The following is a 15,125-nucleotide window of genomic DNA, read 5'->3' as shown; positions in this document are numbered from 1 at the left end:
TTGGCTTCACAATAAATGTGGAGAGAGGGGAGTGTGAGCAGACCTACAGGCCCAGAGTTACACACAAACTGCTCAGAAACAACAGACCAGTCTGAACATGCAGGGAGGAATCCAGGTGGATGGAGACAGAGGGGGGTTGAGGGTCTTCAGGTATTTGAAATGGGCCCAAATCAGCAGCAGATTAGATAAGAAAGGATTTCATCAGGTAACAGAGGAGGAGATTCAGCTCAACAAATGGATGATTGAGTCCCTAGAGGGCAGAACAAACAGAGGTCCTGGATGTTGATGTTGTATAACTCACGTATGCTTTACATTCCTGCTGTGATTTGTCTGTTTGTAATGTGGCTCGACCCGCTCGAGTGTCTCACCCTGAGGCGTGCAGCAGGGGCCGGACCCTCCCTCCCTCCCTTTCAGGAAGCATAAAAGGAGCTCAGTCCGACCTCACCCTCACTCTCTCCTCTCCATCCAGAGCAGGCAGACACCTCCACCATGTCTTTTACCAGCATAAGTCGTCGCACAACCCAGAGGGCCCCCACCGTTTACGGTGGTGCTGTAAACTCAGGGGTCCGCATCTCGTCTGTGAGCGCTCCAAGAAACTTCTCTGCTGTTGGTTCTGGGTTTTCTGCATCCAGGGCTGGTGCTGGTGCCGGCGCAGGTTTTGGTGCTGCGTTCAACCTGGCTGATGCCGTTGACAATGACATCTCCGTCAACAAGAAGGCCACCATGCAGAACCTGAACGACCGTCTGGCTGCCTACCTGGAGAAGGTGCGCTCGCTGGAGGCTGCCAACGCCGACCTGGAGCTGAAGATCAGGCAGTACCTGGAGAACAAAACCAAACCTGAGGGCCGTGACTTCAGCGGATTCAAGGCCACCATCTGTGACCTGCAGGATAAGGTAAGCCCAAGTTCTGATTCTAAACACAGATCATCTACATTCTGACTTAAAACAAGTCCAATTTAGTCTGTAGATAAGACTGAGATCATTTTCAAGCATCAGGAGAAGAATCCTGTGACTAAAGATGCACAGAGCTGTCAGGTTCATGATAAATCTTCTAGAGTACAATCAGGTTTTCAGCTGTCAAGCCGTTTTCTACAGGATGTGCACAGGTGCAGCCACACCCTGAACATCAACGGCAGCTCAGACATGCAAACTCCAGCTCTAAGTTTGCATAGTGAGGGTACAGGAAGAGAAAAACCAGTAAAGCAATGATGGGAAACTTGACTCATGTTTGCATATCTTATCATGAAAACATCCGTTGTGACGATTACTCATGAAACTTGATGTGCTGGTAGATAGCACAAGTTTGCCTTTGATTTCATTGTGAAATAAGATAAATCTGCACACTGAGGTCTGCTGCTTCCAAGTCTCAAAGTGTCTGTATAAGTTCCAATAAAAAACACCTGAGGTTTTAATGAAACTCTTCTTTTGTGTTTCAGATCGCCAGAGCCACATGTGACAACGGCTCTCTCTACCTGGCCATCGATAACGCCAAGCTCGCTGCTGATGACTTCAAGGTTAAGTGAGTATCAGTCTCAAACCCTTCAGAAAACTCTATCAATGTAATGTTCATATGTGGATGGGCAAATTAAACTAAACCATTTAGTGAAAGTAATTATTAGCCAGAATGCTAGCAACAATGCTACTGATCCTACACACATATTAGAACTCGGGAGGGCCATTCACTCAGGGGTTTTCAGGGCAATTCTGTGGGCGGGCCGGATTATAACACCTCTTTAAAGAACAGACAAGGAGTTGCAAACCAACAAACACATTAGACAGAGTCACGTGTTATTAACCAACAGGCCAATTATCAGCGATAGAAAAACATTTCTCAGCTTAAATGAATAGGTGTGAATAGAATGTGTCTATACTTGGACACTGTACTACTAATCTCAATGCTACTGGAGTAGAGGGATGAAAAGCACACTCTTTTAATCATATATACTATGTATACTACATACTTTTAAAAAAACAGACAAAAAAAACTTTTTAAGCAGGTAAAGATTTTAGTTCCTGCTGTACTGGGTTCAAGTGATACTAAGACAACCATTCCAGGATATAGTCTGCCCCTGTGCAATGTACTGTAGTCTCAGTGTGGCTGTCTGCTCTGTGTCAGAGCGAGAGAAGCATTATTTTAGTCACAAATCCACCTGTAGCTTTACTTTTAATGCCCCGCCTTGTTGCTTCTCTTTCCATGTGCACATGCAGATATGAGAACGAGCTAGCCATGCGTCAGTCTGTGGAGGCCGACATCGCTGGGCTGAGGAGGGTCCTGGATGATCTGACTCTGGGCAGATCAGACCTGGAGATGCAGATCGAATCTCTGAAGGAGGAACTCATCCAGCTCAAAAAGAACCACGAGGAGGTGAGATCAAAACCGCAAACAGTTTGTTAAATGTTAAATGTGGTTATATTATTATAATTAAATTCATATTATTAAACTGCTATTTTGACACCAATGTCAGGCCAAAAAAATATTGCACCTTCTGCTATTTGAAAATTGCAGCAGGCCACATTGCGATTTAATCCAAATTTCAATGATTGCCCAACCATAATCAGCTCATGCACTAGCACAGCTATATTTACTTTCTGGTGTTTGAAGCTGCATGCTAATGTGCTAACAGGCAGGAGAGAAACAGAAACAGGGCAGAAGCTCAATAGATTTTCTTTTTTGGGGGACAAAACTAAGGGATATTAGACTTTCTTCAGTACTAGTTTTTTTCATGAAAAAGTAAACATCCATAGTTTTTTGTGGGATGCTGATTTATGATTTGATAGGTTAACCCAGGGAAGGTCTTGTATTTAGCAGGGCATATTTGCAGCCAGTGGAGTAAAGTTGGACGTACTTAGACCAGTAAATGTAAGAGAGAGAAAAGGGTCTGTTCGGTTTTATACATTAAATCTATTTTTTTGTACATTTTATCAATCATTTAGGTAACAGTATACAAAAATACAAAACAAAATTGCCAATTCAAGTAAAAATCTCAGAGCTTTTTGCTGTGTCTTTTTTACTACCCTAAAAAATAATTTCTCTTTCCTCACTCCTTTTTTTTTTCTTTTTTTTTTTTTTTTTGCTGTTGACATGTCTTCTGTAGGACTTGCTAAGTATGAGGGCCACAGTTGGTGGTCAAGTGAACGTGGAGGTGGATGCTGCTCCTCAGGAGGATCTGAGTCGTGTCATGGCTGAAATCAGAGAACATTACGAGACTGTCGCCAACAAGAGCCGCAAAGACCTCGAGGCCTGGTTTACCGCCAAGGTAGGCTAAAAACATAACTTTTTGATGGCATAAGCCTCTAAATGTAACCTATTTTTAGCGTTAAGATATTTCATTTATTAGGGGTTACTTGTAGTCACTGTCACCTTCTAAACATGATAAAAACAACAGAGTGTCATCTGCATACAGGTTGACTAAAAAGCAGTTTTCAAACACGCACAAAGTAAACAACATGCCATATATTTAATTTTTGATGCTTTTGCAGTCTGACGAGCTCAACAAGGAGGTTGCTGTAAGCACAGAGACTCTTCAGTCATCACGCTCTGAAGTCACAGAGGTCAAACGCACGCTACAGGGTCTGGAAATCGAACTCCAAGCTCAGCTCAGCATGGTGGGTTTCTGCTATTTCTCAGTCTCTTTTCCTTTAAAGTAAACAGCAACACTGTGTCTGAAAATCTCCTTTCTCCTCTTTAGAAAGCGTCTCTGGAAGCAACCCTTGCAGACACCAATAACCGTTATGGCAGCATGTTAGCAGGGTACCAGAGGCAGGTAGTGGCTCTTGAGGAGCAGCTCGCCCAGCTGAGAGCAGACCTGGAACGCCAAGGACAGGAGTATCAGATGCTTCTAGACATGAAGACCAGACTGGAGATGGAGATCGCTGAGTACAGGAGGCTGCTGGACGGAGAGTTGGACTCGTGAGTTTACACTTCTATGCTGATGTATAAATTATGATGTATGAATGTTCAAAAACACCTCTTCAACATTAAAGCGACCAGTCGTCATTCCTACAAGTGTTTATCATCATATACCAGTTTGAAAAATCCTCATTTGAACACAGAATGACTCCATGATTCCTTGAGTGAAAATGAAATGATTGCATTACTTAAATTTGATCAGAGTTGTAGAGTCCAGTGTCGCCAGTCCAGTGTTAGCAGATCTTTGTAATTTTTTCCTCAAACATTTGGGTTGATTGAGCTTGCCACACAAGTAAAATTATCAAGACAGATTTCAGGTACCCCTCACTTGCAAACCACTTCTGTAAGACACCAAATCTGTCAGGGTGGAAAAATGAAAAACATAAAAATAAAAAAAATAATTGGATTAAACTTTCAGTTACGGCCAAAAGCCAAAAACTTGGCCTGTAAAACCTGATTATAAAACATCCCCCATGAAAACCCTCTAATTCAGCTAATGTAGCTAAGGCTCAAGCCAACAAAGCCAAGTTAGCTACATTAGCTACATAGATGAAAAAGGTCCATTGCTATTGTAGCTAATTTTAAAGGTAATTAAGCTATATTAGTTACTTCAGCTATGCAGGTAATGTAGCTTTGTAGGCAACATATATAAATTTATAGCTTATAAAGCAACACTAGCTTTAGTATTAGCTACATTAACTACTGAGCTGCGCAACTTACATAGTTATATCAGCTTTAGCTATGTTTGTTAAAATTCATGTAGCTAAAGCTCACGATGCAAAAGCTTAAGCTAAAGCTAGCTCCATTGGCTAATGTGGTAAGATAGCATAGCTATGCTAACAAAACTACATTTAATACATAGATATGATAGCTCTATGGCTAATGTAGCTAAATCTAAAGCTAATGAAGCTACATTAGCTATGTAAACTGAGTAGTGTATCTTTGTAGCTAACATAGCTAAATCTAAAGTTGATAAAGTTACATTAGCTTATGCTACATTTACCTTAGCCCTAACTATTTTAACTAAATAGCTACATAACTTACATAGCTACATTAGCTTTAGCAATATGTGCTAAAGTTCATGTTGTTAAAGCTTATATTGCTAAAGCTTAAGCTAAAGCTGGCTACATTGATTTACATAGTAAGAACTACATAGCCAACATAGCTTTGTTAGCTTTAGTAAGCTGCCAGTTGCGTAACTACTTCTAAAATGGGTCTATACATAATTTACCCTGACCTTTTGCTTTGTTTTTTATTTGTAAATCATTGTTAAATCAGTAATGTTTGCCATGTAGTACTATCATAAATGTAACTACCAGACTTTGTTCATGAATAGAGTTGAATAAAGAAAAAGTGAAAAACTGGAAATATGTCCTACTGGAAAATTTCCTACCCTTCGTTGCAACAGAAGCGGAAGCTCACAGTAGTGGTCAGCAAAAGTGGACGTCTGAGATCTGCAGTTTTGATATTCTAACTGTTCGGTTTTCAAATGTGAAAGCTATAGGCTACTAACCATTTTTAGTTGAGCTGTTAAAATACATTTCTGTGTATTTCCTTATTTTGACTAACCATAAATATTTCAATCATTTTCTACATTTATTCTTTACAGAATTACCCAGTTTTATTTCTCAAGAAAGAAAGAAAGAACGATTGAATGAGATGGAGAAAGTTCATTATAAAGAGTATAAATAATAACTGGCTCTTGTTTCTCTTTCTCCCAACAGTTCATCGCAATCCACCAAAACCGTAACACGCAAAGTTGTGATCGTCACCAAAGAGACCGTCGATGGCGTGGAGGTCAGCTCTACATCTGACACTCTGACCGAGTAAAACACTGATCATCCGCCAAAAGCTGCCAGCCGTTCTCAGAAACAAGAAAATAAAATAATTCTGATGAACAGAAACATTTGTGTTTGTTCTCTATTTGTGAATTATTATTCCAGTAGACATTTTCAACCTTTAAATAAAACAGAACTTCTCATCAAGGTTTCTGCCTCTGCTGTCAGCCAAACAGTAGACTGGTCACTTAACTACATCCAGCTACTTCTTCATTTTCTTGACTTGATAGATTTAAAATTCATTCTAACAATTTATTAATAATTGGGGTCAGAAACCATGCCCACTCAGGACACGGGTAGTCTGCAGCATTAACCCCCTCACTCATGGTGTCATACTTAATATTTTCCCCTAAAAACATGAACCAATAAACAAAACATGCATAACTATAACTTTGCAATGAAACATGAACATTATAGAACGGTACAATAGTACAAGACTGAATTCTGTTGCACAAAATGAACCAGAAGTCCCTGCTCAAGGAGACTGCTTCCTTCCACAATATTATTAGAGGGGCGGGGTCATTCCCTACTGTGGGCTCATGACATCATGAGCCCACATATTGGCCCCGCCCACATGAAACCAAGCCAGGAAAGACATGAAATGGCCTAAATCCAGAATTCAGTCTCATGTAGATCTCAGAGTTTTCACATGTTTACAGCAACCATATTCCAACATTTCTAGAGTGTTAAGACAAAAACTTTGGATTTCACTTTACAGGGTTTTTAAAGGAGGTGAAATGGGAAAATAGTGAAAGGGATAAAAGTGCCAAAAATTAGTTAAGAAAGGCAGGAAATAGAGAAAACCTGTTAGAAGGGGGTGGAATAAATGGGCAGACAAAAGTGGTGAAAAGTTGTTAAAGAGTGGTACAATTTAAAAAACTGGTAAAATGGGCTGAAAGAGGCTAAATGAGATAAAAGCTCCAAAATGAAGTAACTGTTACTTAATGAAGTAACTAGCAAGAATGCTAGTGCTAATGTGACTGATCCAACATAGGTCGGTAATATCAGAGAGTCACAACTGGTTAGGGCCTGTTCTCTGAATTTGCCAATTCTGTGGCCAATCCTGAGTGAAGAAGCCATTTTTAGTTGAGAACTGTATTTTCCCTTTTACATCGTTAAATTTCTGCAACAAATTGTCACCTAAATATTCACCAGATTGCATTGCATTTAAGTGCAATATGCTAAAATTCTCCTGTTGGAGGACCCCCATAACCCATTTCCTGCTCTTGCCTCACTTTTTTCAGTGAACCAGGGTGGGGCAAGGTTCCAGACCTCCCTAGGGGAGTACTTTTAAAGAAACTACTCCATATAAGTCTGTGAAAAACCCTGCCTTAAATCATTACTCAATCTGAACTTACACTTGAGTAAAAAAAGCTAGTTCAAAAAAGATGGGACATGTGTAAAATGTGAAAACAAATTCAGTGATTTGCAAATCTGTTCAACATATATTCAGTTAGACAGCACACAGACAAGATATCTAATATCTAAACTGTTGAACTTTTTCAGTTTTTTTTTATTTGCCTGTTATGAGTTTGCTGCCTAGATCATGTTTCAGAAAAGCTGGGACATGGCCAAACAAAAAAAGTAGAGAAATACTGGAACATTCCACAGGTAAGTGGGTTGACTGGAAACAGGTGATAGTACCGTGATTGGTTATAAGAGCTGCATATAAGAGCTGCATTGAAGACTGCCATCACTCTTTGCCTCAAGCGTCAAGTCCTCTGAGCTACAGGGGAAAAAAGATCATCCAGACTGTTGTGGATGCAAAGTTCAGAATACAGCATCTGTGATGGAGTATGCGTGGCCATGACATGGGTTACTTGCACTTCTGGGAAGGCACCATTAACCCTGAGAGATACACAGGTTTAAGAGAAACACCAGCAACACACTTTCAATACCCTAACAGTCAGTATCTTCAGTCCACTGATGCTTTACAGAGTATTGTTAGAAGTGGTGAAACACAGGGGTAAACATGCTCCTGTCCCAACTTTTTTGGAACATGTTGCAGTTATAAAATCGTGAGGTGATTTACACACTTTCAGACTAACTACCAGTCTACAAGGCTGAAATAAGAACAAGCAAGCCACAGCAATGATTCCAAACCTCTGATTTATTGAAGACTCTCAGAAATTTCACATTCAAATTGTTCTTGTTACAGCCTCGACATTTTCAAGAATGCTGGTCAGCAAGTTTTCTTTTCTTTTTTTTATTCTGTTGTTACTGAAGGGATACACAATATCCAACCATCCTGGACTCTTGTCATCAGAGCTGGTGTGGTAAAGTTACACATGGCTTTGGAATATTTTTACTTCTCAGTTGTTTCTGTGGTTGTTGTGGTTTTCTGGTCCATGCTGGTGTTGGAGCTCACAATGTTTCCAGAGGAATCCACTTCCTGCACGATGGTCACGACTCGGGTGGTCTTTGTGGTGGTGCTGCTGCAAAAAAAAGGGACAGGGAAATAAATAAGCTTAGTTTGCCTTTTGTATTTATAAAAGATGTTTGTATTGAAGACTACCGGTCAAATTTAAAACTCGATTGATTTTTAAAAATATACATGCATTTTTAATACATATATTAATATACGATCAGTGGGTTTGCCTTTAAAAGAAATGATCAAAAACAATTCATTTTAAACTCAATATAAAACAATTAATTTGTTATTTATAGAGGCAATATGCTTCAGTTAAAAAAAATAAATAAATAGCAAAAACAAATAAAAACAGAGAAAAAAAGAAAAATCAAAGTGAAAAAACAACTTTCTTGTGAAAACTACTTTTATATAAGGAACATTAAAATTAAAAGATTATATTATTTCCACGGCTGGTGCTAACATTTGGTATATTAATAAACAGATTCACTTATCTCATAATATTAGCTTGGCTGCGTTAAAATAACTTAGATGCTTATTTGAGTTAGCTTTTGACATTTGATTTTGTAACTTTTTACCAGGAAAGTCATTTATATTTCATTTATAATGCAGTGCCTACAAAAAGTAATTATGTTCCAGGATGTTTTACCTTTGTGATTGATTTTATAAAACAATCATGGTCAATATAATTTGGCTTTTTGACCAAAAAAAAAAAAAAAACTCATTTTCTTTCTGGAAAATAAATCTTCTCCGAAGCTGTTGTTCTCTTTCAGACTGAGTAAGGTTGTCCTCCAGGATTTTCCTTTATTTTTCTGCATTCAAACGCCCACTATCTGTACAAGCCTTCCAGTGCCGGCTGCCAAGAAGCATCCCCACAGTATGATGCTGCCACCACCATGCTTCACAGTTGGGATGGTGTGTTTGTGGTGATGTGCAGTGTTTGGTAACTGTTTGGTGTCTTGTGTGGTGACCAAAAAACACCATTTTTGTCTCATCAGACCTAAGAACTTTCTTCTACTTGACCATGGAGTCTCCCACATGCCTTTATGTGAATTCTAGCTGAGATTTAATGGGTTGTCTGCAATGGTGGCTTTCTTTATCAGGATTTTTTAGTCAATCGATATTATCTTAAAATCTGAGTTAGCTTAATTGCCTTAAAGCAGCTGTACACTAAAAGACTTTCGTGCGATTTCAAAGTCGCAGACAAAATTCCAAAGTCCGGTTAAAATCATGGGTCTTGCTTAAGTTTCAGCTCAGTAAGACTTGATCCAGACAGTTTTGAGGCAGTCTTTCTGCAGTTTTGGAAGTCTGGTCTTATGCAAATTGTGTTTTCAATGGGGCAACTGTCAACCTCAACCAATTGGAGCCAGTGTTGTAGGTTAACTTTTCAAATTAGAACATGAGCGTAGTTCATTCTGAAATCACTGAATGTCCACTCATTACTCTAGAAATGGAAACATTTTCTGCTCTGAGCTGCAGTCAGATCTCGCTGCACCTGTGTGTTTGTATCATGTCTGTTCATTTGTTCCAGGCTGTCATGACAGACACGGTAAACCATCACCGGGACTTTCAAAGTAAAAGCCCCGTCAGATTGTTTCTGTGGTGAGACAACCCACGTTTTCATACTGTTTTGAAAAATCTTAGTCTTGGACTAAAAATTCAGCGACTTGCGGACAAATTGTCTTTAGATGTGTTTCAGCAAAGTCCTCTAGTGTCAGTTCAGCCTTAGCTGCACACATTAGCTCAGTTCATTGAGTAAAAGTGCTAAAAAATGCATATTTAAATGAGCTTAGCCTGCTAGTTTATTGGTTTAATTGTAATATTTCAATTTGGCTGAGCCAGATTTGCTTTCATCCTGGTCCTCTGGTCAGATTTGAAACGGGTCAGTCGTACTAAAGTAAAATTAGGTGTTTCATTATTCTGTTGTTTTTGCACCACCTGAGCTAAAAAAAATATATAGCAGAATTAGGCTTGTACTCACGTCTCAGTCTCCCCCTCCAGCAGCCTCCTGTACTCTGCAATCTCCATCTCCAGTCTAGTCTTGATGTCCAGCAGTTCGACAAACAGGACCCTCTGGTTCTCCAGGTCGGCCCTCAGCTGGGTCAGCTGCTCCTCCAGGGAAATCACCTGCTTCTGGTAGCCTGCTAGCATGTTAGCGTAGCGGCTCCTGGTTTCTTCCAGTGTCATCTCCAGAGCTCTTTTCTGTCAGAGAGGAGTGTTGTATTTGTTTATTCTTTATGTATGTGTGTCTGTGTGTACTGTATGAGTACATATCCAGTGTTGGGTACCTTGCTGATCTGGGCCTGCAGTTTGATCTCCAGAGTCTGGACCGTCCGTTTGATCTCTCCGATCTCACTCTTTGACGTCTGCAGCGTTGTGGAGCTCACAGCCACCTCTTTGTTTAGCTCTGCCGTCTGCAAACAGCAACAGTCGATAATGTTATTGATCCAATATAAGGATTTATTATGAAGAATCTGTAATCAAAATGGCCATTAGAGTCAGCAGGGTCTCACCTTAGCCTGGAACCAGGTCTCGAGTTCTTTGCGGTTCTTGGCAGCGACGTCCTCGTAGTGTTGTCTGATTCCAGCCATGACAGCGGCCAAGTCTTCCTGGGGTGCAGCGTCTACCTCCACGTTCACCTGACAGCCCACCTGAGCCCGCAGAGCCAGCAGGTCCTACAGGAAGAAGCCGGTTACTCCGTCTCTTATTTTATGTACATACTTCCATGTCTGTGTCTGCTTTGTTTTAGTTCTCACCTCTTCGTGGTTCCTCTTCAGCTGCATCATCTCCTCCTTCAGGCCCTCCACCTGCTGCTCCAGGTCGGCCCGGCTCAGAGTCAGATCATCCCGGACTTTCTTCAGCCCCATGATGTCAGCCTCCACGGACTGACGCATGACCAGCTCGTTCTCATACCTAAAGATTTAACACAAAAATAAATTCACTACATGTAACCTATTCATCTGATTGGATTGAGAGTCAAAAAAATCTAGGTTTTACACTCACTTGATTTTGAAGTCGTCTGTGGCGAGTTTGGCATTGTCGATGGCGAGGATGAGCGCAGCGTTTCCACGAGCAGCGAGGTGAATCTGAACAGAAGGATGACAAGAATGCATGAATATCTTAACCGTAGAACAGGGGTGTCAAACTCAAAGCCTGGGGGCCAAATGCAAAATAAAATTAATTTGTGTTTTCATTTCAGATTTTCAATTTTGTATTTCACAATTACCACTTAAACGTAAGATTTTAGCTTTTTATTCCATATTTAGAACTTTACAATTCATGACTTTGACTTTTTATCTCATATTTTAACCTTTTAGAATGGCATTTTTAAAGTTTAAGTCCTATTTCAACCTTTTAAACTCATTACTTGGAATTTATCTCACATTTTGACCATTTAAATTAATTATTTTGGCTTTTATCTCTATGTTGTCTCTTTTTAAGTCATGACTTTCGGATTTTATCTTATATTTTGAACTTTAAAACTCATGATTTGACTCATATCTCTTATTTTTACCTTATAAACTAATGATTTTGAGTTTTATCTTATATTTAAACCTAGAAAATCTGTGATTTCGAATTTCTATGTCAGATATTGCCTTTTAAAAACTTTGTTTTGACTATTAAAGTCATGTTTTGACCTTTTTGACAAACAAGTTTGAGATTCCATCTCAGCTTTTGAGCCATTAAATTTAAAATTTGGACTTTTTTAATCTCAAAATCTTGTATCATCATGCCTTTTTCCATATTTCATTACTGGTGAAAATCCGGTTGACAGTTTATGGTTGAATGTTGACCCTGTTTGGCTCCTCAGGTTACACCTTAATTCATAAATCTGGCCCCTGCTGTGATTGATTTTGACACACCTGCCGTAGAAGATCAACTTCTACTACAGATATGACACATCAGTGAAGCGTTTCGACCACCAGCTGGAGCTTCAAACACTTTTTAAAGACTGAGAAACTAAGAGGAATTAAAAATCAAATTCTTTAAAACCTGTTAATAATGTTTAAAGTTATATAAACACAACATTAACCTTTAAATTTAAACAAGTTAAGGAAAACACAATCCAAATGTGTGTATCTTCAGGCTATTAACTTTGTCTCTCCTCTCGGTTAAAGTCACGAGTTGCCTGCTGACCCCGCCCCCCTTCCCCCCAAACACAAACACTCCTCTGTTTAATCCAACAGGTTTGTCCACTTTGAGCTGTCTCTCATCGCATCTTTACATTTGTTTTAAAAGTCAAACATGATTTCATGCAAACGCCAAGAGCACATATTTACAGAGGACTGAACATAAAAATGAGAAGTGAACACCTGAACATATTTACATGTTAACAGTCATACATACATGCGCCTCTATATCAACATATCAGCGCTGTTATGTAACTTCATGTTCATCAACCAGAGGCTTGCTCACAAACTTAATGCCCACAGATTTAGAGAAACTGATGCAATAAAAATCAGCATAAATATACATTTATGTTGACTTCTGCTGGTAAATGGTGAAGCAAAAAACTGTCAGATAATGAGAGGAAAACAAAACTGTCATTATTTATTTAGTTATATTATGCTAGAGTGCTTAATTAACAAGTAAGACTTTCAACAAACAGCATTATACTCAAACAAACAGATTAGACCGAAAAGTGCAGCATACACTGTGGAGGCACAGAAGTGCCAATGATAAAATAATTCAGCAAAAACTGAAAAATAAAAACAGAATACCTGCTAAAAATCCTTAAAATATAGTTTTTAAAAGTTACCTTATTTATTTATTTAGTATTAATCAATTTATTACATACTAGTAAATACAAAAGAGTTAATGTTTGTTCAGATTATATAAGTTAGTCATAAATAATTGTGTATAAATCTAAATTGTAACTTATCTAATGCTATAATTTTGTTTGTGTTCATTCTTTCATGTTACCTTTTAAGGTCAAGCTGTCAATCAGCTGACTCAGTGGTCGGTGGGTCTTAATATTGCTATATTATTATTTTATGTAGTTTTTTCTTTCCATTTATACTACTTCATTTCTGTTTTACTCCCTACTTTACCTTTGGTTTATATTTTCAGGTAAAAGAAAAACGAAAAAACAAAAGCTTTCCATACTTGGCATCTAAGTGAAGCTATAGATCTATATCTGATAAAAGCCTACATCAAATAGATTAGATTAGATTAGGTTGGATTAGATGGATACTTTACTGATCCTAAAGGAAAAATGAGTTTTAGCTGTTAAACTACACACACAGCAAACACAAGAGAAATCTAAAATACCAAAGAAACAGCAGATACGTGGACAGCTGTGAAATAATTCAGCCAACATTAACACCTAAAGCTTCTGCTTCTCTGCGTCACCTGTGAGGCTAAATTCAGGGCAAAGATGCTAACCTGTACCAACTGTTCTGATGTTTTCAGGTCAAACTTAACACGTTGTGTCTTTCATTTAATTTTTTCCCCTTTTATTCCAGATTTAATCCTTCAATGGCTCTCTCTGACACCATACTAAAGGTCAATGAGCCGGTCCTTTAAGGCATTTTTTAGATCCATTCTTTTTTAAACTTGAGTTTTGCTTTGGAAAAGGAAACTTTTTATAGTAGATTTTATCAGCAAAGCCTGGGAGAAAAATCAGAATGTTTTGTTTAATACTACTCTGAGAATAGATAATGCAACTTTGTCATTGCTGACTTTTTAGTACACTGAAATTGCTTTTCTGGTGTGTCATAAACCCATAAGGTTTGCGCTCTTAAAGTGCATGACATGTAAATAAAGTACAATCAATCAGTCTGTGATCTGATTTTAAAAAAAATTCCATGCTGAAACCTTGCAGACTGGGTCTGATGCATTTAAAATAAAATGCAGTATACAGTACTATTAAAAATAGCAGTATGAGACAACATAGAGTCATAAAGCAGTTTAAATAATTGTGTGGTGCCTTCGCTCTTTGATCAGAGGAAAAACACAGGGTCCATCCACTCTTACAGAGCATTTCCTATATTTAGGTGTTTTGCACAAGCTTGTGCAACACAGCGCTGTGCCAAGAACTGTTTCTGCAGTAATCAGGTTTGAGGGAAGGAACTCATCTTTTCACTCTAGGCTTGCTAAATGTGGTTTTAAGTTCATATTTTGATCTTAAACTTTTATGTTCCACGATCAAGACCCACAGGGTGGGCCCAACATGATGTGAAAAGTGAAGGTTCAAAGCAAAAGAATGGGGGAGAGAGGGAAAGGGAGCTGCAGTCACTGCTCTGGGTAGTCAAACAACCCTCTAAATGACTTTGTTAGAGATGAGAAGACCTCTCTTTTTCTCTTTCTCTTGGCATCTAAGTGAAACTATAATCCTATAAAGGGATTCAGCCCAACATTATTAACTGAAGCTTCTACCTGAGAGGCTAAATTCAGAAGCTCCCTCTGCCAGCTCTTTTGCTGTTTTTAGCTGAAACTTCAGGTGTTCTGTGTCTTTTCTCACCTTTCCCTGCAGGTCTTTGATTTTGACGTTGAAGCTGTGGAAGTCGTGGGCCTCCGGCACCGCTCTGCTCTCCAGGTACTGCCTGATCTTCAGCTCCAGGTCTCCGTTGGCCTTCTCCAGGCTGCGCACCTTCTCCAGGTAGGTGGCCAGGCGGTCGTTCAGGTTCTGCATGGTCTCCTTCTCGCTGACGGCGATGTCGACAGCATCGGCCAGGTCGAGGGAGCCATTGGCGGCAGAGTTGGAGGAGTAAGTGAAGGCAGCCCTGGAGACACGGACTCCTGAGCCTCCAGCTCCTCCATACACGCTGCCAGCTCCGGAGCTGCCCATCCTGCGGGAGGAGGAGGTCAAGGAGGGGCCCATCATCATGGAGCTCCTGATGGGGGTGAAGTTGCGAGTGGAGTAGGTGGTCATGGCTGGTTGTTGGCTGTGAGCTGAGAGTGAGGAACTGCTGGGACGCCGGCTCCTTTTAAGGCTTGGCGTGAGGCTGGGGGGTCGAGTCGGTCAGGTTGAGTTGTCAAACAAGCCTAGGGGGCTCTCAGTGTGGCC

At 39.6% G+C, this 15,125-nt stretch overlaps 2 protein-coding genes across 2 annotated transcripts; one reads left to right on the top strand and one right to left on the bottom strand.

Moving 5' to 3' along the window:
• The first annotated feature begins 460 nt into the window (after positions 1 to 460).
• Positions 461 to 5,791, top strand: LOC121529230 (keratin, type I cytoskeletal 13-like). The gene is made up of 7 exons (XM_041817000.1): positions 461 to 894; positions 1,437 to 1,519; positions 2,209 to 2,365; positions 3,096 to 3,257; positions 3,481 to 3,606; positions 3,690 to 3,910; positions 5,635 to 5,791. The coding sequence occupies exons 1-7, from the start codon at positions 490 to 492 to the stop codon at positions 5,738 to 5,740; spliced, it is 1,260 nt and encodes a 419-aa protein (XP_041672934.1). The 5' UTR covers positions 461 to 489; the 3' UTR covers positions 5,741 to 5,791.
• Positions 5,792 to 10,093: 4,302 nt separating this feature from the next.
• LOC121529231 (keratin, type I cytoskeletal 13-like) lies at positions 10,094 to 14,906 on the bottom strand. The gene is made up of 6 exons (XM_041817001.1): positions 14,580 to 14,906; positions 11,120 to 11,202; positions 10,873 to 11,029; positions 10,630 to 10,791; positions 10,405 to 10,530; positions 10,094 to 10,318 (listed from the first exon to the last, which is right to left on the bottom strand). Exons 1-6 carry the CDS (start codon positions 14,904 to 14,906, stop codon positions 10,094 to 10,096), a joined length of 1,080 nt encoding a protein of 359 aa, XP_041672935.1.
• Between the last annotated feature and the right edge of the window lie 219 nt (positions 14,907 to 15,125).

This window comes from Cheilinus undulatus, linkage group 21 (assembly GCF_018320785.1).
Source record: "Cheilinus undulatus linkage group 21, ASM1832078v1, whole genome shotgun sequence".
Taxonomy (NCBI): Eukaryota; Metazoa; Chordata; class Actinopteri; order Labriformes; family Labridae; genus Cheilinus; species Cheilinus undulatus.
This window is presented reverse-complemented; position numbering and strand designations above follow the sequence as displayed.

Bases quoted from the DNA above. Each gene is read 5' to 3' on its own strand.
- LOC121529230 (XM_041817000.1), top strand. From the start codon at position 490: ATGTCTTTTACCAGCATAAGTCGTCGCACAACCCAGAGGGCCCCCACC. The intron at 3,258-3,480 runs GTAGGCTAAAAA...ATGCTTTTGCAG, and splicing joins AGGCCTGGTTTACCGCCAAG to TCTGACGAGCTCAACAAGGA. The intron at 3,607-3,689 runs GTGGGTTTCTGC...TCTCCTCTTTAG, and splicing joins TCCAAGCTCAGCTCAGCATG to AAAGCGTCTCTGGAAGCAAC.
- LOC121529231 (XM_041817001.1), bottom strand. From the start codon at position 14,906: ATGGGCAGCTCCGGAGCTGGCAGCGTGTATGGAGGAGCTGGAGGCTCA. The intron at 11,203-14,579 runs GTGAGAAAAGAC...CCTTCTGTTCAG, and splicing joins TCAAAGACCTGCAGGGAAAG to ATTCACCTCGCTGCTCGTGG. The intron at 11,030-11,119 runs GTGAGTGTAAAA...TTAAATCTTTAG, and splicing joins ACAGACGACTTCAAAATCAA to GTATGAGAACGAGCTGGTCA.